General features: G+C 41.5%; 1 protein-coding gene across 1 annotated transcript in view; it reads left to right on the top strand.

Annotated features, from left to right (window-relative positions):
• CDC42BPB (CDC42 binding protein kinase beta) overlaps positions 1–22,581 on the top strand; it is a 164,465-nt gene that overhangs the window by 97,716 nt on the left and 44,168 nt on the right. Inside the window, 13 exon segments of the mRNA XM_042448163.1 lie at positions 130–209; positions 2,260–2,426; positions 2,512–2,631; positions 6,534–6,605; positions 6,608–6,640; positions 6,643–6,665; positions 10,186–10,428; positions 10,983–11,093; positions 14,878–15,125; positions 15,240–15,345; positions 16,601–16,725; positions 19,991–20,096; positions 22,210–22,358. Of these exon segments, the coding sequence (XP_042304097.1) occupies positions 130–209; positions 2,260–2,426; positions 2,512–2,631; positions 6,534–6,605; positions 6,608–6,640; positions 6,643–6,665; positions 10,186–10,428; positions 10,983–11,093; positions 14,878–15,125; positions 15,240–15,345; positions 16,601–16,725; positions 19,991–20,096; positions 22,210–22,358 (1,583 nt within the window).

Below are 22,581 nucleotides of genomic sequence, written 5' to 3'. Positions count from 1 at the left end.
TTCCTGTGTTTTAAAATTTCAATAAACATTTTAAAAAAAATTTCAAAAGATATATTTAAGTCAGCCTCTTCCCCTCAGTGATTGTACATTCTATAATCAAGTTTTCATTTTGTGTTCCTTTTTGTACAGGAAATGATACCACCTGGTTCTCACACTGGCTTTTCAGGATTGCACTTGCCTTTTGTTGGCTTTACCTACACAACTGAAAGGTGAATAAAAAGTTTATTAGGGATAGGGCTATGGAAAAATACCACATTCCAATGCATACATTTTCCTTTCTACTACATATTGAATTACAAAATGAAATGCTCAGAGCAAGAGTTCCAAACTCCTCTGCTTGCTTTTTTCATATGGTGCCATCATTGTACATGGCATCTTATAGGCTAGAGTGAGCAAAAGGAGACAGGAGCTGAAGGAGACAGGAGACTTCAGCGAAGGAGCTGAAGTCCATTGTTTCAGTAGGCAACTGCGTGTGTGTGTGTGTGTGTGTGTGTGGGTCAGTGTTACCCTGCACTCCCCCCCCAAACTAGTCCTCAGTGGGACACCAGGCTTCCACAACCTGTAGAACAGTTGAAAATGTTTTTCCTAAAATACAGAATGTAGTATTTTTGCTTCCCAAAGCCCCCCTCAATACATTAAAAACTGCCAGAGCCACCCAAAAAAAAAAAAAAAAAGATGAAAAGAGAAAAATCAAATGAAAGCTAAAGTTACAGAGGATAGTGAGTGATGCCACCAGTTAGTTTTCATTTTTGTTGATTTAGGGGCAATATTATAGGAGTTCTGGCAGGTTTACAGGTATGAGGAGTTGGGAGAGCAAAACAGTTGCATTTTGTAGAGGCTTTGAGCTGTTTGGGGAGGCTTCTCCTGTTGTAGCTGCACATTAGAAAAACAAATGGGGAGAGTCAAAGGGTAAATGTGAGTAAATTAAATTAAATATATTAATTATTATTATACTTTATTCATATAGTGCTGTAGATTTATACAGCACTGTACATACAGACAAAAAAACCAATAAAACTTCATTTGAAGTTTCCTATATCCCATTAGCTGGGCTCCAGTCTGTTGGAAGTCACTTTTATCCAGCCCATATCAAGCTCAGAGTAGTGTACAGTCAGCCCTCTGTATCCACGGTTTCTCTATTCACAGATTCAACCATCCACAGCTTGAAAATATTCAAAAGAAAGATAAATTCCAAAGAGCAAGCCTTGATTTTGCCATTTTATATAAGGAACATCATTTCACATTGGCATTGTATTTTTAGGACTTGAGCATCTATGGATTTTGGTAACCATGGGGGGGGGGTGTTTCCTGGAACCAAATCCTAGTGGATACCATGATGTACCTTTGTTCTGTTTCATCCTTGCAGTAACCATGTACAGTAGATAGAGCTGAGCATTAATAAGTAGCTCAGAGCCATCCGGTGAGCTTTAAAGTTAAGTAGGGACAGGCTCTCCAGTCTGATGTTTTCTCCTCTACACCACATTCACTATTATGATGGAAGATTGATAAACTGGTTCTCCATGTGTAAGGTGTCATATAGAGTATTATAAAGAAACAAGTATGTGTGATGAAAAGAACATTAACATGAAAACATAATCAGGGTAAGAGGAATATTGAGGGTGAAAGGTATTGACAGTATAAGTAATCTTCTTTTGTTGTGTATCCCTGTATCCCTGTGATGAGTTCATCCATTGAGCACAAGGTCCCTTCCACCAAAAAGGGCAGCCCTCCAGTTCTTTCTGTAAAGTGTTGCATATCAATACACATAACAAATTGGAAAAGAGAAGGTGCACATGCCATCATTCTTTTACTCTGAGGGCAACTACCAGTGGAATAACAAATTCAGGAGGAATCAAAGAGAGGATGATATTCATCCCCCCTGAAGCTCTGGAAAAACTTCTGGAACTGGTTTTCCTGTGTCTTGGAGGGCTAAAGGAAAGAGGGAAGATAAAGGCAAATGCCACCAGAGTGTTGCTTTTAGCCTTCAGCACACAGTAATTTGGTAGCTGTTACTGCAGCATCTTCCCAATAAGTTTGCCTATGCATCTGGAGTGAAGAAAAGCAGATTGCACCTTATAATTGACATTTTTGTTTCCATCCAACTCCTATAGTAATGAAGTACAAAAGACAAGGATTTTTATTTTATCCATTTACCATTTGTTCCCGAGCTTCTAGTTCAATTGAATTTCTAACTGAAACCTGCTGTTTAGCATTGAATGTGTTGATTAAAATGAGTTCTGTGATGTCATGTGGTTCCAGCTGCTTTTCTGATAGAGGCTCACTAAAGAGTGTGATGCAGTCCAGTGGTATAACCAAAGATGAAGATGTTCAACGTGACCTAGAAAACAGCTTACAAATAGAAGCATATGAAAGAAGAATACGAAGATTGGAGCAAGAAAAGCTAGAACTGAGTAGGAAGTTGCAAGGTATGTGGTCCTTTAGTGTTACATGTGATAAAGCATTAGAACATGTTGACTTTAGCTAAAAATTGTTTTTCTCATTAAATTTAAGAATCCACTCAGGCTGTTCAGTCCCTTCATGGTTCTGGTCGCATAACAACAAATACAAACCGGGATAAAGAAATAAAAAAGTTGAATGAGGAAATAGAACGCTTGAAAAACAAAATAGCAGGTATGTGCTTCACATATTTTAATAGGTTTTTCCCTAGTCCTGGAAGAAGTACATAAGAATTTCAGTGGTAAAGTTTCTCTACCAAAGCTTCCTCAAAAAGGATAACAGATTATTCCCGCCAGGTCTCTAAGAAAGAAGGCAGTTTGTGCAGGTTCTCTTAGATAATTCTTTTGACTTCTTTCCTTTCTATTAAAATCCCAGGTTATCCTCTTCTCCAAAATCCTGCTATTTCCCAGGGATGGGGGAAGATTTCCTTAATGGGAAATTGTGCAGATGAATTCCACTGAGATTTTTTTTTAAAAAAACTGCACCATATTTCTCTTTCTTTTGATATCTTAATATAGGGAGGAATGTGAAAAGCCCTTTATTGGAAGTCGGTCTGCATCTATTCACTATGCTAAGAAGCCTCAATCTTAGATTAAAGAATTAATAGAAAATGGGATGTTATTGTAGCCTAAAGGCACCAGATCCCAGCTGTTCTTGGAAGCTAAGCATGGTCTGCTCTGGTAGTAATTGAATGGGAGACCACCACCATATTCCAGAGACTGTAAAGCATAATATAATAATAATAATAATACTATTCCTTTAAAAAGAAAGAAAGAAAAGAAATAGGGGGAAAGGGTAATTGGACTGCTTAGGAATATGTAAAGGAAGTGGTATTGATGTTTTGGGTGATGTACCTTGCCCGTGGTCCCGGTCTGGTGCCAAATGGATGAAGATGCTGGCTATCTCTCCAACTCAGGAACAGAGCAAAACTCCAAACAGGCTTTCAGCTTGCTGGAACAATGCCTGGAGAAACAGCTACTAAATGAAAGAATCACTCTCCAGCAGGTTCACTCCTTAGAGGGCTTTATTACTTTGTTTTAAATCAGGGGTCGGCAACCCCCGGCCCGTGGGCCAGATGCGGCCCGCGGAGGCGGCAGGACCGGCCCCAGCCCGGTCCTGCTGCCGCCGCCTCCTCCTCCCAGGCTGTGCGACTGTGCTGCCCTCCGCCTCCACCGCACGGAGGAGGAAGAGGAGGGCCGCGTGGCCTGGGGCAGAGGAGGCAAAGGGAGAAGCCCCGCGCTGCCCTCCCCGCCTCCCCGCGCCACCCACCTCCTTCTCTGCCTCCTCCGCCCCGCCCCCAGGCCGCGCGGCACATGGAGGAGGGGGGAGGAGGATGAGGAGGAGAAGAAAGGAGGAAGAGGAGGGGGGAGCAGAAGGAGGAGGAGGAAAAGGAGGAGGGGGGAGCAGAAGGAGGAGGAAAAAGAGGAGGAAGGGGAGGAGGAGAAGAAAGAAGAAGAGGAAGAGGAGGAGGGGGAGCAGAAGGAGGAGGAGGAGGGGGAGGAGGAGAAGAAAGGAGGAAGAGGAAGAGTGGGAGCAGAAGGAGGAGGAGGAAGAGGAGGAAGGAAGAGGTGGTGAGTGGCCAGAGGCCTCAAAGTTTTTTAAATTTTTATTTTGGGTGCTTTTAATGCTAACAAGTCTCCCTTGGTTTGACAGTGATAGTGTGATGATGATGATGATGATGATGATATGAGTCAGCTTGAGAGGCATGCAGGCACTGTTTCTTAAGCCGAGAGAGTATCACCTTCCAAAGTGTGTTTTGGGTGCTTTTAATGCATAAACAAGCTCCTTGTTTTGACGTGAGTAGTGTGTGTGATGATGATGATGATGAGAGTCAGCTTGAGAGGCATGCACGCCATGTTTCTGAAGCAAGAGAGTGTGACTTTCCAAAGTGCCTTTTCTGTGTGTTTTTGGTTCTTTAATGGTGATATTGATAACAGAAAGCCTTTGAGGCAAGGCCAATGTAAATTGCTGTTGATTTTTACAAACTCATGCGCAGTGAAGAAAAACCAAAGTCCCTTGACCAAGTACACACTTCTGAGAAGTACACTTGGTGCAAGAACTGTGAAAACCACCTTGACATGTTCAATATGCATAGCCATGTGAACCCATGTTCAGTGTGAAACCCAAGGTTTGGTTATGCAATAAGCCTCTGAAAATGCAAGAGGCCACTTTAAGTAAAGCCATGTCCAATGCCCAAATGTGGCTGTGTTGAAATGGGGGGGGGGGGGTTGGTCAGAAAGGGAAGTCCATTTCTGTCATCTGTCTAGGAATAATGCCCAAATGTCCTCCATTTTGTCATGCCTAAGAAACATTCATTTTATTAACTTTTAAAAAAAATCATCAAATGTTTTGGCATGTCCTCCATTTTTTAAAATGTGTCCGACATTTGAAAATGTTGTCCTGTATTATTTAATTATTTATTATTTATCCCCCCCCCCCCCCCCCCCGCTGTTGTCTGGGGAACACCCAACCGGCCCCTGGCCTCAAAGTTGCTCAAAAGGTTGACCCTCTACCCCTGTTTTTAAATAAACACAACCTAGTCCCCATAACGTCAGCCAGCTCTTCAGACAGTTGCTATGCACCACAGACAAGTTGCTGTGCATCACAGACACCAATCCATCTTGAGACTGAAGACAATAGCATGTTTACATTTAATCCTGTTTCAGTGATTTTATGCCGCATGTCCTGGCTGCTGCTGCTGGACTCCAGCTGTAGCCAATTTAGGTTCTTCTGCACCATTGCCACATCTGAACATTTTTACCTTCAACATACATTAACAACAGTGGAGGGGGAGACACTGGAGACACTGACACAACAACTGGAGTACGTGTAGTAGCAACTAGTAACAAGTAAGTACTGAGACCTATCTGGCAGCGATGTTTTGCACCTGAATACTTGCACTATTGACAGTTCATTGACAGGTTTCCCCTGTCTATGAAAAGGGACACCCTAATCATGCTTGAGATGCAGGAGCTATGGGTGGAGGCATTTTTACGCAATAAGTCGCCGAAGCCTCTTTTTTCCTAGGTCTAATCAAGGTTTAAAGCCATTTGTAGTAATCTCATAAATATCTGTATTGAAACAACTGCTTTTGGAGAACTTCCTCGTATTATTAAGGTATAATTAGCTGAGTGTTTGTCTGACTTGTCATCATGCTTTTTTCTTTTGCTGATTTGTTGTGGGCATGTGGGACTTTTTCTTTTATCTGAAATAGATAGCATTTCCTTGCTGATTTGTATTCAGGTGTATAAAAAAAGCCACGCTGTGAATTTTGGTAAAATTCGTGATTGTTTCTTTAATTCAGAGCAAAACCAATTATGAGTATTTGGGGCTAGCAACCTGATGGTTTTGTATAGCTGTAAGCAAAGACGGCATAACTGCGGCAATTTTTATTTTAATAACTTGTTTGCCAGTTGCAGTTTAATTTCCTTTTCTGTTGAGGATTCAGGATTCAAACTGTAAAAATACTCTCTATCCCCCAGGACAAAAATAAATGTAGCCTACTTTAGCTTTTTGTTCCTTCCCTTAATCTCAACTTCCACAACTCATGTGGCTGGATGTTCATGTCTTTCCTTCCTCTTCTTTGCCAAAAATTCCAGATACTTCAGGAAAAATTCGAGCTGAGTTGAAAATCCAGAATGTCGCAAAGTTTTCTTTGCACAGATGAAGTGAATGACGTGGACTTGTGTCTATTAAATAGCAGCCTCCTAGGACAAATAACAAACTGATTTGTGAAATGGAGGTTATTTCACAAAAATAGTATGAAAACATTAAAAAATCCAGTGAGCATCTCTACAGTAGATTTTTGGGGGCCAGCCTTTGAAACAGTTATTGGAAGCAAAATCTGTGTTGTGAAACAGGCAGATGGCAAAAATGCTCAGTACAGAATTTGGATTAGATTTGATTTTGGCCATACCATAAACTGGGCTGTTATGGGGAGGTTTCACCCATCTCTGTTGATGTAAGAAGGGAAGATGATAGACTTTACTTCTGCATTGGCCACTTTAAATTGTTTTGCAAGAGGAAGGAACTTTGAGTTGCTTTTTATGTAGAATCTGCCTTTTTTATTTTTATAGATTCAAATAGGATAGAACGGCAGCTTGAAGATGCAGTAACACTGCGGCAGGAACATGAGGATTCCACCCACAGATAAAAGGCCTTGAAAAGCAGTGCAGGATACTGAGGCAGAGAAAGAAGACCTTCATAAGGTATTTGTAGGAATATTTCAGTTGTCTATTGTTGAGGAATATAGGCCTAAATAGAGATAACATGGCTAGCCCTGTAGTAAAGTCTGGAAAAGTTTTCTACAGAGAGGAGTTGTTCAGTATTTTCCGCGTGTATAGGACGACTGGGCGTATAAGACGACCCCCCAACTTTCCAGTTAAATATAGAGGTTGGGATATACTTGCCGTATAAGGCAACCTGTTCAATGACATCAAAAAAATTTAAAAAACATAACTGCATTACCAACTCGTTCTCTATGGCTTGCTTGGGCGGGATTGGTCGGCCGCGCCGCGCGCGCGGCGCGCGAGCAGCGAGCGAGCGAGCCTACCAGCCAGCCAGCCAGCCGCGCGCGGCGCCGCGCGCGCGCGGCGCGAGCGCGGGGAAGCGGCGAGAGAGAGAGAGAGAGAGCGAGAGCAGAGAGATATTACGAGCGAAAGAGAAAATACGAGATAGAGGGCGAGCGAGAGGATAAGAGAGAGAGAGATAGAAGAGAGATAGAGAGAGAGAGAATATATAGCGAGAGAGAGGGAGAGAGAGAGAGAAAGAAAGAAAGAGATAGAGGAGAGGAGAGGAGAGAGAGGAGAGAGAGGGAGTAGAGAGAAGCAACACGAGAGAGAGAAAGAAAGAATAGAGAGAGAGAGAAAGAAAGCCAAAAGAAGGAGGGAGAGAGATAGGAGAGAGATAGAGAGAGAGAGAGCGAGAGAGGAGTAAGAGAGAGAGAGAATCAGAGATGGAGAGAGATAAGAGAGAGAGGAGAAGAGGAGAGAGGAGGAGAGAGAGAGGGAAAGAGAGAGAGAGAAGAGAGAGAAGTGAGGAGGAAGCAGAATGAGCGCGAGAGAGAGAGAGAGAGGGAGAGCATAGCGAGGAGAGAGCCAAGAGAGGGGAGAGGCGCCGAAGAGAGAGAGAGAGGGAGCGAGAGGAGAGATCTAGTGAGAAGAAGAAACAGAGAGAGATGGGGCGAGAGAGGGAGATAGGAAAGAACGAAAAAAGGCGCGAGTAACGAGAAGACGAGAGGGGGCGAGAGAGAGAGAACAGAGGGGACGAGAGGGAGGACAAGAGAGCGGGAGGGAGAGGGGAGAGGAGAGAAGAGAGAGAGATGGGGAGAGAGATAGATCGAGAGAGGTAGATGAGAGAAAGGAACAAACAATAGAAGAGAGGGATGAGAGTAGACGAAAGAGAGAGAGCAATGCGAAGAGCAATAGAGAGGAGAGAGAGAGGAAAAGAGAGAGGATGAGGAGAGAGACGAGGATAAAGAACACGAAAGAAGAGAAGAGGACGAGAGAGCAAAGAGAGAGAGAGAGAGAGCGAGAAGGAGAAGAGATCGATAGACCGCGAGCGAGAAAGATATAGAGAGAGATAGCGGAAAGGGCGAGAGAGAGAGAGAGGAGAGCGAGAGCGAACATAGAATGATCGAAGTATGAACTAAACTCTGATCTATCGACAGCTATTCGGAAATATATAGAGAAAGATAGCTCACTATATATAGATATGTCTCGAACTCGGCTCTCGAGCGCTCCATCTCCCTCCCTCGCTCTATCTCCCTCTCTCTTCTATATCTCGCTCTCTCCCCCTCTCTCTCCCTCCCCCCCCCCCCTCTCTCTATTTTCTCATCTCTCTCATTTTTTTTTTATTTTACCTCAGGCCTTTTGCCTGAGGCCTTCAAAGCCTGCCTTGCATGCCGGCAGTGCCCTGGCCTAATATAGGCCAAGTTTTAGGTTGGCCTGCTGCCCAACAAACGCCGGCTTTCCAAAGGGCTCCGGAGGCCTTTGGAAGCCGGCAGCCAGGGGACGGAGGCACCCCGCGCCGGATTCCAAAGAGCTCCGGAAGGCCTTTGGGCGCTGGCAGACAACAGTAAGTGCTCTTGCCGGCGTACAACGATGCCCCCCCAACTTTTTTGACCCCGTTTTGGGTCAGAAAGTAGTCTTGTACGCCAGAAAATACGGTATTTATATTCTGGCCTTCATCACACAAGGAATTATTTCTATCATTATAGTAACTCAGTGAAGGAGGTTTGCTTGAAAACTAGTAACATGCACAAATTAATATGTCAGAGTAGGAAACAACAAGAACCTAGGGACTCCCAGCTCAAATTTAGCTCTGCTACATCATCAGTGCTTGAGTTGTTCATAAGCTATTGGACAGAACTGCAAAAAGTTAAACTCCTGTGGTAGGCAAGCTGCTTAATAGTGGTTACACAGTCATAGAATTATAGAGTTAGATGAGACAATAGGGGCCATCCAGTCCAACCCCCTGCCAAGCAGGAATACCAATCAAAGCACACCCAACAGATGGCCATCCAACCTCTGTTTAAATCACCTCAAACAGATGGCTATCAAGCTTCTGTTTATCATGTACAAATTCAAACAGCTCACATTTTCCAGTAGGCAATTTGCATATTCCTAGCTACTTGCAGAGCCATAGTGATGATGTGGTTTGAATGTTGGACTAGGATATTTGGATCTGGATCCCCTTAGCCATGGAAGACCACTGGGTGACCATGGGCAAGATACATACACTCAGCCTCAGAGGCAGGCAATGGCAAACTCCCTCTGAAAAAATCTTGCCAAGAAAACCTCATGTTAAGTTCACCATAATTCAGAAATAAATTGAACGAACACAACAATAAGTTACATACAGATGATGCAGTTGTCAGGTTCATCCACTTTCTCCACTTTTACTCTCCAAGTGTGGGTCAATTTTTGAATTAAATATGAAGGAAGATTCAGCTGAACAAAGACATGCATGAGAAGAGGCTAGGGACAGCAAAAAAGGCCAAATAGACGATGGAATAGTAGTCTGTTGGACAGCTATTCAACCTGTTCCAGGCTCCTTTTTCCTTATCAGTTGGGAAGGAAGTTTCTAAAGAGGAATTGAAGTTCCTAGTTTAATCTCTACAAGGAAGATAATCACTAGCAGGAATCAACTCTTGGTTTCTGAGGTGTTTCACTCTTCCATGTCCATACTGTTATTTCCCCTGCTTCCTTTTCATTACTGGGATTGAAGGGGGATCTCTGCCAAACTGGGGGAGTAATGCAAAGTAGCAGCACAACCAGGAATAAAATTATCTTTCTTGGGTGTTTTTTTTAAAGAAGGGGATATGCAATTGCATTAGGAAATCAATGAGATGAAACAGGAGAGAAGAGGAAAGAAAGTTAATGGAGAAAGGATGAAATTGAAGAATAAAAATGACAGTGATGAAGAAGAAAGATGAATAATGGAGCTCAAACAATGATTTAAGGGAGATGAAGAAGACACAGTAAAGTAAATATGGAAGAAAAGAGGAAAGAGAGAAACTTAATGATAAGCATACAGCATATTCAGATATTAGATTGATAATGGTTAAATGGTATAATTTATGTACTGTCAAAATGCCCATTGTCACCTTGAAAGTGGGAATAATGGAGCCTATACAGCTAGGATGATGGTTGTGTGTGTTTATACATGTTGTTAAAGTGCAGTTTGCTACCAAATAAGATATAATGTTATTGTTTCTTTTCATCTCAGCAACTTGTTGAAGCATCTGAACGATTAAAGGCACAGTCCAAAGAACTGAAGGATGCTCATCAACAAAGAAAACTAGCAATGCAAGAGTTCTCGGACCTGAATGAAAGGATGGCTGACTTGCGCTCCCACAAGCAGAAACTCTCTCGACAGCTCCGTGACAAAGAGGAAGAAGTGGAAGTGATCATGCAGAAAATTGACTCCATGAGACAGGAAATTCGTAAATCTGAGAAAGCGAGAAAAGAGGTAGCTTGGCAGGTTACTTGAGGATAATGGATTTCAGCTGCTGTTTATGCTTGAAATAGTTAACTGTGGCTGGGTTCACACATACAAGCAGCTGTTTTGTTTTTCTGCAGGCTTTCCAAATCACCTCTACCCTTTAGAGTTGTGTTGAGGAGTATAACATTTGAGCCAGCTGCTCTGTGGATATACAGCACTATAATTTTTGTGGTACTATATTTTTAAAAACAAATACATTTTTAGTTTTAGCTGAGGCCTCAATTGCCTAAAAATGTTGTGGTTTAGACCTCAGTAAGTTGGGTACGTCATAGTGGGGGCCTAAACACTGAGGATGTCCCATGAAGAATATAGTGTTTCTTTTGGAAGTTCTAGTAGTCTCTGTAACTCAGTGTGGTTATATGCTCTTGCAGATCTGTTTGTGTCCTGTAGTCCCATGAATCCTGCCATCTAAGCCTTAAGATAGGGTCTGTGTATTTTTCTGTTGTTTTGTACAAGCACTACAAATAAAAAAATGATGAGTATATATGATTTATTAATTAAACCAATTTCTCTTTTTATAGCTAGAAGCCCAACTTGATGATGCAGTAGCAGAAGCATCCAAAGAGCACAAGCTTCGAGAGCACAGTGAGATTTTCTGTAAGCAGCTAGAAAATGAACTGGAAACACTAAAGGTGATGATTCTTTAAAAAAACAACATTGAAGCTATGTGGGAACAACTTTACTTAGTAAGGGGGAGAAATATAAGATCTCAGTACTTGTTACGACTATGCATGTTCTAAAAACTTAAAATAACTGTCTGTCTGTCTGTCTATCTGTCCAATGGTTGTTATTTGCTGTCAGGTCATCTTCAACTTATAGTGACCCTATGAATGAGACACCTCTATGATTTCCAATCATTTCCAGAGTTAAACGTTTGGCCAACCCTGCATGTCAACCAACGAGGCAGGAATCCAAGTTCTTTTCCGTTACTACCATTGTGACTCCACTTTTTCCCTGTCATTTTTTATTCTTCTTCCTTGCCAACCAGACATACATTCCCTTCCCTTAGTTTAGTCAGGAGAGGAAGAAAAAGAAATGGAGAAAAAGAATGGGCTTACAGAGAAAAAGAGAGAGAATAGTGTGTGTGTTGGGGTAAGGTTGCCTTCAAAGGCTAAAAAGCAAACCTCAGCAAAGTTAAAAGAGGACTCTGTCCCCGATGAATGTAGCTTGCTTATTTATTTATTTATTTCAAGGATTTATATCTCACTTTTTTCCCACAATGGGATTTCAAGGCAGGTTACAATAATTCAAAAAGACAGATAAATAAATAAAACTGTAAATTTACAAAAATTAAAAAAAATATTAAACATTATTAATATTAAAACATAAGTTAAAACCAGCACAAACAAAATTCAGCCACCAAACGCTTGCCTAAAATAAAAATGTCTTCAGCTACCGGCGGAAAGAGAGCAAGGAGGGGGCTGACCTGACCTCTCGTGGCAGGGAGTTCCATAGCCTGGGAGCAGCTACAGAGAAGGCTCTCTCCCATGACCTCACCAACCACACCTGCGAAGGTGGTGGGACTGAGAGAAAGCCCTCCTGCTGATTAGCACTTGGGCTGGATTGTATAGGGAGATACGGTCCTTCAGATAGCCTGGACCCAAGTCATTTAAGGCTTTAGAGCACCTTGAATTCTGCCTGGAAACAGATTGGTAGCCAGTGCAGCTGTTTCAACAGGGGAATGACATGATCCCTGTAGCCAGCCCCAGTCAACAGCCTGACCGCTGCATTTTGCACCCACTGTACAATTACAATACAATTACAATACGCATTACAATAGTCCAAATGGGATGTAACCATGGCATGTGTCAGCATAGCCAGATCCGACTTCTGAAGGAACAGGTGCAGGTGGTGCACTAGTTTTAACTGTCCAAATGCACTCCTGGTCACAGCTGAAACCTGGGCATCCAGGATCAGATCCGAATCCAGGAGCACACTCAAGCTGCAAGCCTGAGATTTCAGGGAGATGTAACCCCATCCATCACAGGCTGAATCCCTATTCTCTGATCTGCCTTACGACTGACTAGGAACATCTCTGTCTTGTCTGGATTAAGTTTCAATTTGTTTGCCCTCATCCAGTCCATTATTTACATCAAACACTGGTTCAGCACAGAGATAGCTTCCTTAGAATCAGATGGAGAGATAGAGAAGGCATCCATCCTGGCCTCTGAGGGGAAGAGAAGGTAGGCCAATGCCATCAGGCCTCCCTAAAGGAACTGAGCCCTTCCCACAAGGCATCCAACTCCATCCTGGCCTCTGAGGGGAAGAGGGGGTAGGCCAATGCCATCAGGCCTCCCTAAAGGAACTGAGCCCATCCCAGAAGGCATCCAACTCCATCCTGGCCTCTGAGTGGAAGAGAGGGTGGGCCAGTGCCATCAGGCCTCCCCACTGCCATCTATCCTTAAGAAGCAGAGCCCTCCCTCCAGTCCAGGCCTCAGAGGGAGAGATGAACTCCAGGACCTCATCCCTTTCCCCACAACCATTCCCTTCTCCTTTTGTGTCGTGTCTTCTTAGATTGTAAGCCTAAAGGCAGGGAACCGTCTAATTAAAAGATTGTATGTACAGTGCTGTGTAAATTTACAGCGCTATATAAATAAAGCTTAATAATAATATTAATAATAGTGTTGGGTGTCATCAGCATACTTGTGACACTGCACTCCAAAACTCTGGATGGCATCTCCAAGCAGTTTCATATAGATGTTAAATAACATGGTGGACAAGACTGAACCCTGAGGGACCCCACAGGCCAATGGCCAAGGGGTCGAATAGTAGTCCCCCAAGACCACCTTCTCAGCCTGCCCTTCCAGGAAATACCAGAACCACTGTATAGCAGTGCCCTCAAGTCCCATCCCAGAAAGGCGGCGCAGGAGGATGCCATGGTCAAAGCTTCTGAGAGGTCTAGCAGGCTGGACAGAGATACTTCCCCTGTCCAGTTTACTGCGTAGATCATCCACCAAGGCGACCAAAGCTGTCTGCGTGCCACAGCCAGGTCTGAAGCCAGATTGAAATGGATTTAGATAACCCATTTCATTCAGAATCCCCTGGAGCTGGGAGGCCACCACTCACTCCAGAACCTTGCCCAAGAATGGAATATTAGACTGGCCGATAGTTATTCAGGATGGTGGGTTCAAGGGAGGTCTTTTTGAGTAATGGTCTCCTTTAGGCACGATGGAAAGTTGTTTTGCTGAACTGAAGCATTTACCTCTCCCTTTACCCATTCGGCCAGTCTCCCTCTAGCTGCTTAGCAGAAGCCAGAAAGGGCAGGATCCACTATTCATGTGGTGGCCCTCTCTTCTCCAAGGATCCTGTCCACATCCTCAGGCCACACAAACTGAAACTATCCAATAATATAGAACAAACAGGTGCCAAGATTACATCCACTTGACCTATGTCAACTGACCTGAATAGACTAGAAAGCTGGGTCAAAGCTAACTAATAATGAAATTCAGTATGGAGAAATGTAAGATACTGCACTTAGGGCAGGAACTCTCAATCAAAACATACCTAACAGATGGCCATCCAGCCTCTGCTTAAAGACCTCCAAGGAAGATGACTCAGTCACTTTCCAAGGGAGTGTGTTCCATTGTCGAACAGTCCTGAAAGGGGGCTTGGGTAGGTCCCATGAGTAGATTAATTGCTCCTCCATGTCATCTGGAGAATGAGAGATTGGAATTTACCATGAATCATCATTCTGGGATAGCAAGAGAAGCAATCTATGCCCTCCTTTAAAAAAGAGGAAAAAAGATAAAATAAGGGCTAATTGAGTTGGATTTTGAAGGTATGCTGTATTTAGTCAGGTCAAGGCTGTATAATTAAACTGACAGGGAAAGAGTCAAAATGTTGGCTACAGAAAAGAACATAGATTACTGCCTTGTCAGTTGACATGCCGGGATTAACCCACAAGTGAGTTGATTGCTACTCCTGCCATCCCAAAATGATAATTTACAGCAGGTTCCAACCCCAAATTTCCTTTATAATTTCCAGTTTTGCCTAATTCATGCTTCTCAAATTCCATAATCCTACAACAAACATTGTACACGTTTAAATTTTCTTTTATCTCTATGCATGTCCAGCTGAACATCCTTTCAGTTTGAGTTAAATTGCATCATTAGACACCACTCACACTTGTCCTCTGCTCTTCCCCAGTAGTTGGCTAAGTGGCTTTCAACTTCCATCTTCTGGCATTGTCCCTTGTTAAATATAAAACTAATTTGGAGTGTGATACTTGTTACAGTATAACAAAAACGAAAAGTCTCAGTTTCTTAGCTATACAAGCACCAGTGTGCTGATGCTTACAAGCCATAGTCAGCTCTACAAACTCTTAAGGAGATCAAATATGTTAATTTCTAAATTTCTAATTTTGAATTACTTGGGATGTCTTATTATTCGCTTCTGTCAATTTCTGCTCTCTTACAGTTAAAGCAAGGGGGCCGTGCTGCAGGAATGGCCATGCATGAGCATCAGCAAGAGCTGGCCAAAATGAAGTCAGAGCTTGAGAAGAAAATCTTGTTTTATGAAGAGGAATTAGTCAGGAGAGAAGCATCCCATGTCTTGGAAGTAAAAAATGTGAAAAAAGAAGTGCATGATTTAGAAAGCCACCAGTTGGCATTGCAGAAGGAAATCATGATGCTGAAAGATAAATTGGATAAGGCAAAACGAGAGAAGTAAGTTCTGTATGCAGCTGGTTTCTTTTTAAAATGTATGTGGAAACAAAAACTTTAAAAGGATTGTAATACTCATTTGTCCTTCTTCAAACTAATAGCGTTTTATCTTTGCAGACACAGTGAAATGGAGGAAGCAGTAGGAACTTTGAAAGAGAAATATGAGCGAGAGAGAACCATGCTCTTTGAAGATAACAAGAAAATAACAATTGAAAATGAAAAGGTAATTGGCATGACATAAGATTTTTCATCTAATATAGTAACATATTCAGACTTTTAAAAAGTGTGTTTCCTCAAATCCAACCCAAGGGACAAATTCTAGTATTCCGTGAGTAGGTTTTCCTTGTACCATGTGATTCTTCCATTTTTTTCTTCTCTGCCACTGTATCCCACAAATCAGTTCCAAACGTTCCTTCAAAGGGATGCCCAAGGTTTCTAGTGATTTTTGAGGGTATGGTGATGGCTGTATAAAGTGTGGGATCCCATCTCATTCCACCGATAAAAGTTGTTGGTAAGAGAGGTTGGTCACCACCCAGAAAATGCTATAAGTTATGATTGAAACAGTCCAGAGGGTTGTTGTTTTTGGTTGTTGTTCTTTTTTTAAAAAAAAAACCCACTAAAAAGTTGGGCAAATAACTTCAGTTTATCAAATTTACAGTTGTTTAGTAAGCCTTTTCTCAAGTGTTTCTTGGACATGTACCTCATCACTGCCATATACAGGAACCCCTTAGTTCAGAAATCCAGGCTTCAGTGGTGGAAACAGACTATAGATGTCCTATAGATGTTTTTAGTCAGAACTAACCAGCAAGAGTTAGCAAAGCATAGTTAAATCATACATAATTTGAAATCTTAGGTGGGCTACCTTCTCATTCATCACAAAAACAAAAAAATACTCTATTTTTTCCTTCCCTTTTCCGATGGGAACCCCCTCATTCTCTCACTCTAGACATTCTCATGGGATTGACTTCTCAACACAGACTCTGTTCCCTTCCTACATGTTTGTTAACCAGAAAGGAAAATGGTCATTAACATACTATTACATGTCCCATCATTTAACAACAGTACTGCTCGACTCAGGCTTGCATCCTTCCGGGGTCGCTAAAATGAGTACCCAGACTGTTGGGGGCAAATTAGCTTACTTGCTAATTAGCTTACTTGCTGTTCACCGCTATGATCTTTGGAATAGCGGTATATAAATAAAACAATTATTATTATTAATTAATTACTGTGTAACAGATTGTAGGCCAGTAAATAACAAGCAAGTATAACTTACACCCATTTAGCACACCACTCCCAATCATGGCAGGTGATTTGAAAGATACAGCTTCTGACCATTACTAACAGGGCTTTCCTTTATTTCTTTATTCTTTTGTTTGGAAAATGGCCCAAATGGTCCTGCAGGACAAGGGATAGGAATTGCATAGGCCTTGAAGTTGTGTTAAATGTGGTTGTGAAAACTACTGATTTTCTCATTGCAGCTTTGTTCCTTTGTGGATAAACTTACATCACAAAACAGGCAACTAGAAGATGAGCTTCAGGATTTGGCAGCAAAGAAAGAATCTGTTGCCCACTGGGAAGCTCAGATTGCAGAAATTATTCAATGGTATGTGCTATTTGGGAATCCATTGAAAAATACTCTGGAGCTTTATTAGCAGAATAGAGTCTTGCAGGGAAATGAAATGTGTCTTCTTGCAGATGATGTGCTTCCCAAATCACATGAAGCTGGAAGTATTGATTGACTGTGTACTATATTCTCTGTAACTGGAACTTTATTTTGTGTTATCCAATTTTTTAAAGGAAGGTGTCTATATCATAGTTGCTTAATATTAATTGAAAAGATTCTAGTCTAGGTGTTCATCCCTTTATTTCAACATTTTTAAAATACTCTGTAAATGCTAGAACTATACTGTGATGAAGTGTAGATGTTCCAAATCTACAGATATACCTCAGTTAACAAAGTAGAAGGGTTCCTGAGCATTACTTCTTTAACAGAAAATTTGATACCAAAGGCAGAAATAACATGGAAAGAATAGGAATAGCTTCCTACACAATAAAAAGGAAAAGCAGTTCAGTGTGTTCATGGAACTTCTTATCCAAAACTAACAATATGCCCATATAAAATGAAACAATCAGTTCAGGTAAAGCTTGCATAAGTAAAGAAAAACATGTTAAACTGTTAGTACACCCTGCATACCCCACATTATATTTGGAGTCGCCATATTTTCATATCTGGAGGTTTTTAAGAGATTATGATTACCTTTAGAACACATGGTGAATTTCCCATGGGAAAGACACACCGATCCAAAGACATGTGAAAGGATCCAGGAAATACTGAGACAAAAGGTAAATGGGTGTGCTGATCATTCCTTCTTTCCCCAGGGCCTCTGCTTATCCTCTTGCACCAAGAGAAAAAGGAAGTCTCATTGCAAGGCAGTAACCCCAACACTTCCTACCTATACCCTGCTGTACTCCCAGCCAACTTGCCTGTCCATCCATCTTGGGGTTGTCCTAATCCAGCTACTATTTGGATAGGCAAATTGTCTGAGAGCACAGCAGGGGATAGGTAGGAAGTATTGCCTATCCATCCTTCCTGGGGTTGTCCTAATCCAGTCACTAATTTTTTAACCCTAAAATTAAAGTCAAGAATCCCATTGTCGCCTCCTGGGAAGACCATCAAGTCTTTGTTACATTGCAAGATAGCACATCCCTTGAAGATAGGATCATTGGTATAAATATCAGTCCCAAAACCTAGTCTTTCTGTACACAGCCAGCACACAGTACACATGCACACAGTTGTTCCCCAGTGTTTAACTTGTCCTCAGACCCCGGTGTCTGTCTTTGAATTACTATTTTATGGTTGGTTGCATTTCTGCATATTTCTAAATAAAACCTTCTTAATTCATCCAAACTTGAAGTTCTCCTCAGTCAGTATTGTTATACACAGGTGGAAATGAACCTTAAGTTATCCAGCCTCTTATAAACCTCTTTGAGCTAAAACAAATCCCCCAACCATTTAAAGAGAATCTGACACAGTTGATGGGATCCCCCCTGCCCCCCTCACTTTCTTTGCGTAACAAAACCTTCTAAAGATCTTTTGAAATCTTTCCCCAAAATGCAACAATATATGAGCTTTTCTTTTACTAGCATCCACTTTCCTTGTACTCTGGATGGATAGTGCTTTGTAACATGCTGGGGGGTAGCTGGAAAGGCAAGCTTGTCTGCTTTCCGCTTTTCTTTCTGTTTTGCTTACCATGCACACTTGACAAGGCAGCTGCTGCTTACCTTGTGTGTAGGCACACACAATTACACACCTCAGGTAGAATCCCATTCTTTTCCAGCTCAGGTTTTATTACATTGTTTTACTGCAGACAAATTGCTATAATCCAACATCAAAAGTCTGTGTTTCTTTAGCCTGCCTTCATCATCTTCACAACCCTAATACTGCTAAAAAACTTGTATCTAGATAGAGGACAAGGAGTGAAAGTTAGGTCTGGGTAGGAGTAAAAGACTTTGTAAAAGGAGCTTCTTAGTCAAAGGCTTTTAGGAACTAAGCGCCCAAATGAAAAGGCCTTCCGGCACCAGATATCACTTGGCTCCAGGACTTCCGCTGGGGGGGGGGGGCCACTTCCCGGGGGGTGGAACTTCAACCCTCCAGGGGTGGGATATCCAGAGACTTCTTCCCCCCACCCTCCTGGGTTTTCAGCTGCCTCTCTGGGGACAGCTGAAGGCTCAAGAGGGGTGCGGGGGGAAGAAGAGGAACAGGCACATGCACCCTCCCGGACCTTCAGCTGCCTTTCCGGAGGCAGCTGAAGGCCCAGTATGGCCAGAAAGGAGGAAGAACAGGCACGCACTTGTTCCTCCTCTTTCCCACCCTCAGTGTGTCATGAAAATGGCTTTGTGTTGCCATAGGTTGGCCACCACAAGACTAGACTATGTGAAGAGCTATTTCCTCCAATATGAAACTGCCCACCCTTAAGACTAGCCTTGTATGCTTTTCTTGCATGTGCCTTTGCATTTAAAGGTACAATTGGTAGGAACACGTAAGAGGAATTTCTCTGTTCCAAAGCCTTTTATGAAAACTCCTTCCCCCAAAAGAGTTAGGTTATCTTCATCTTTATTAGCGTGTCCCCAGCAACTTAACGCAATTCACTTAATTTTCTGCTTAATTTCAGTTAGGCCTTTATTGGGAGGGGATTGCATTTGTTTAGTATTTATTACTGTGAATATATTTTAATTGTCTGAAAAGCCAAGGATATGCTTTCCCATTGGTCAGTCATTGAACAGCGGTGGGCAAGGAGTATTGGTGTCAGAGGTGGGGTTAGCATCCAGAGTTTAACCCACTGCTGCTGCCACCACTGTTTGGGAGAGGCAGGAAGACAGCCAGCAGCCATCTCAGTGCAGGCTGCTTTGCGCTCTAGCTGCTCCTTCTTTCAATGGAAGCAAATTTACTGCTGAAGTTTAGAAAACTTGGCTTTGGAAACTTCCTGAATGAAAGACTGCCTGGGATCCATATACAGTATAGGTTGTCCTGAGCAAAGCAGATTATATATAAAATAAAATTGGAAGTTCCTATCTGAATCCCACAGAACAACCAGATGATAATTCTGATTTTTAAACTATTACTATGGAAAGAACAACAGAACAAGAGACAATTTTCAGTGGACAGTTACATGACATCTACCATATAGCTTCAACTGCAAGGAAAATTACCCTGTTTGCCTCTGTTAGTTTCAGTACTGAAAATTATCATGCCAAAACAAGCTTGGTTTGGGCACTTTGAGGATGGAAACAGAATGCTACTGAACAAGCATGAAAGCTTTAGAAGTATCTCGTTATATAAAGGAGTGACTGTTATTATTGTACACTAGGGTGAGTGATGAAAAGGATGCACGTGGTTATCTTCAAGCTTTGGCTTCTAAGATGACAGAAGAATTGGAATCTTTGAGAAGCTCCAGTCTAGGATCAAGAACACTGGTGAGCATGGAAGTCTTATTGATTAATAAATCGGAGATTTTATACTTGTGCTGTCAGTGTTTATTGGGCAGTTCACTTATCACTCTATCAATTAGTTATTTTAAACTAGGAGAAAAAATCTTTTCCATAAAACAGAAAAGCCTTGCTGGATCAGCAGTAATCTGTCTTTGCTAGCATTCTGTTTTCCATAGTGGCCAACCAGAGGTCTAGCAGAAGTTTTCAAGAGGTTCATGAATATAATAGTGCTCTTCCATTACTGATCCACAGCACCTAGATTCTTTGGCATACTACTACAGTACCTGCAGATATTTTAACTTCCAGCCATTGATAAACTATTCATCCATGGACCTGTGTTACCCCCTTTAAAAATATGTTGTGACTACATCTTGTAGGTGTGAGTTCCACAAAAAAAATTACAGTGGTGCCCCGGGATACGAAATGATCGCGTTACGAAATTTCCGGGATACGAAAAAGTTAGATTGGAAAAAACTGTTCCGGGTTACGATATTTTTTTCGGGTTACGAAATTTATTTCGGCGCGAAATTCAAACACAAAGCGCGGCTAGCGGCTTTCCAGCGCTAACGGAAAGCCTTTTCGGGTTGCGAAATTATCGGGTTACGAACGGAACGGCGGAACGAATTAATTTCATAACCCGAGGTAGCACTGTATGTATTATCTGTAGGATTTGCTTTTCTTCATCTGTCCAGAATTGTTTGCCTGTTAATTTCATTGTCTGACTTCCATGTTTAAGTATCATGAGTATGGGAGTGTGTGTGAGAGAGGAAAAAAAAACTATGTTCTTTCTTACTACCATACTTGATTTGTAAATTCAGCCCTTTCCTCCCTTTTAGTCACATTTTTTTCTAGACCAAAAGGTTCCAAACATTATTTCTTCATAGGGAAGGTACCCCACCCTTCTTATCATTTGACTACCTTTTTATGTATCCTTTCCAATGGGATAGTATGCTTTTGGCAGTGGGAATGACTATCACAGTGAGAGGGGATTTTTTTAATGAATTTTATCATCCTGATCGAAACAGGTCTTTTTATATTTGATCCAAGTTGGGATCTTTCTTTCTTTAGGTATCAAATTGATAAGCTTTTGCAGCATTTTAGTAGTTCTTTTTGGTTTTGTATATAACAACAGCAACAGCAATAATGTTGATATTGATTCTTTACCTGCCTCTCCCTATGGATTAAGGCAAGGAACAACAACAAAGTAAACGCATAACACAGTTAAAAGTGCATATAAATCCGATAGCATATTAAAAACAATAAATACAAACTTTTAACATTCATAATTCAATGTTCATAATTTATTAGTGTGTTTGGGCCTTGTTTTAAAAGCATAAAATGAGACATAGGATGTGTTTTCAATAAATGAGACTGAACAGCCTCAGATTCTACAATTCATACCAAAAAAAAGAGGCAAAAGTTGATCCATTACGATGGTAGCTTAAGTGGACTTCTACTGAATTGTGCTTACAAAAGCTCCAAATGAGAATGGAATCTTGCCATGAAAATTAGGAGGAAACTGAGTTGGCTTTATAAGGTGTCCTTTTTGCTCACCCCCATTTTATTTCTCAACATACTGGTTGTTGTAGCTGAATTGGCACAATTGCTTCTTGTGCTGGAAACCAAAGGAAGGGTGAGTCTCAGGATTTATTTCCTTTCTAATGAGATCTTAGAGCAGGGCCAGTAATCTAACCTCATTTAAAATAATGGAATAAGAGAAAGAATATTTACATCCTGCCTCTGAACTACTTAGAGACATAAAGCAGTCACTTTAGTCAGTCCTAGAAATTCTTTGTTAAAGTTCTGCTTTCAGAGTAAGACTGCTTAGTTTGTGTTCTTAGTCTCCAGTCATATGCACATTTACCTGGGGGGGAAAAACACTGACGTCCACGAGGTTTATTTTTGAGAAGACCTGTATAGGTTTACATTGTCCATTACGAAATGGCTTTTGGGTAAGAAGTCTTATTCAATACAGTCGTCTTTTCTTCTCCTCCAGCCTTACTAACAATAATGTATTCAAGTGAAGCATTTGAATAGATTTAATATTTTAAGATGTTATAAATATTTTAGTAGTGCAAACAATTGCTTACTGTAATAGGACCCTCTTTGGAAAGTAAGACGAAGTCAGAAGCTGGATATGTCTGCAAGACTGGAATTGCAGTCTGCTCTTGATGCTGAAATACGTGCCAAGCAGCTAGTCCAGGAAGAATTAAGGAAAATTAAAGATGCCAACCTGTCCTTTGAAAGGTAATGTTTGAGATTATTTTTCTGGAGGGAAAAGTTGAATACAGCATGCAAAGGAAGCATTTTTAAAGAGTAGTTGCATTTTAATGTATGCTTTGAAAATTTTGATAATGTACTTTTTTGAGTTTTCTAAGAAATTAAATAACTCCAGGTTTCTGCTAAGACTAATAGCCTAGACCGAAAGACTTGCTCAAATAGTTTCTCCAGTCCCAAAGCAACTTTTGGT

The sequence above is a fragment of the Sceloporus undulatus genome, chromosome 1, assembly GCF_019175285.1.
Source record: "Sceloporus undulatus isolate JIND9_A2432 ecotype Alabama chromosome 1, SceUnd_v1.1, whole genome shotgun sequence".
In the NCBI taxonomy this organism is placed as follows: Eukaryota; Metazoa; Chordata; class Lepidosauria; order Squamata; family Phrynosomatidae; genus Sceloporus; species Sceloporus undulatus.
The sequence above is the reverse complement of the archived record's forward strand: the minus strand, read 5'-3'. Positions and strand labels throughout refer to the sequence as shown.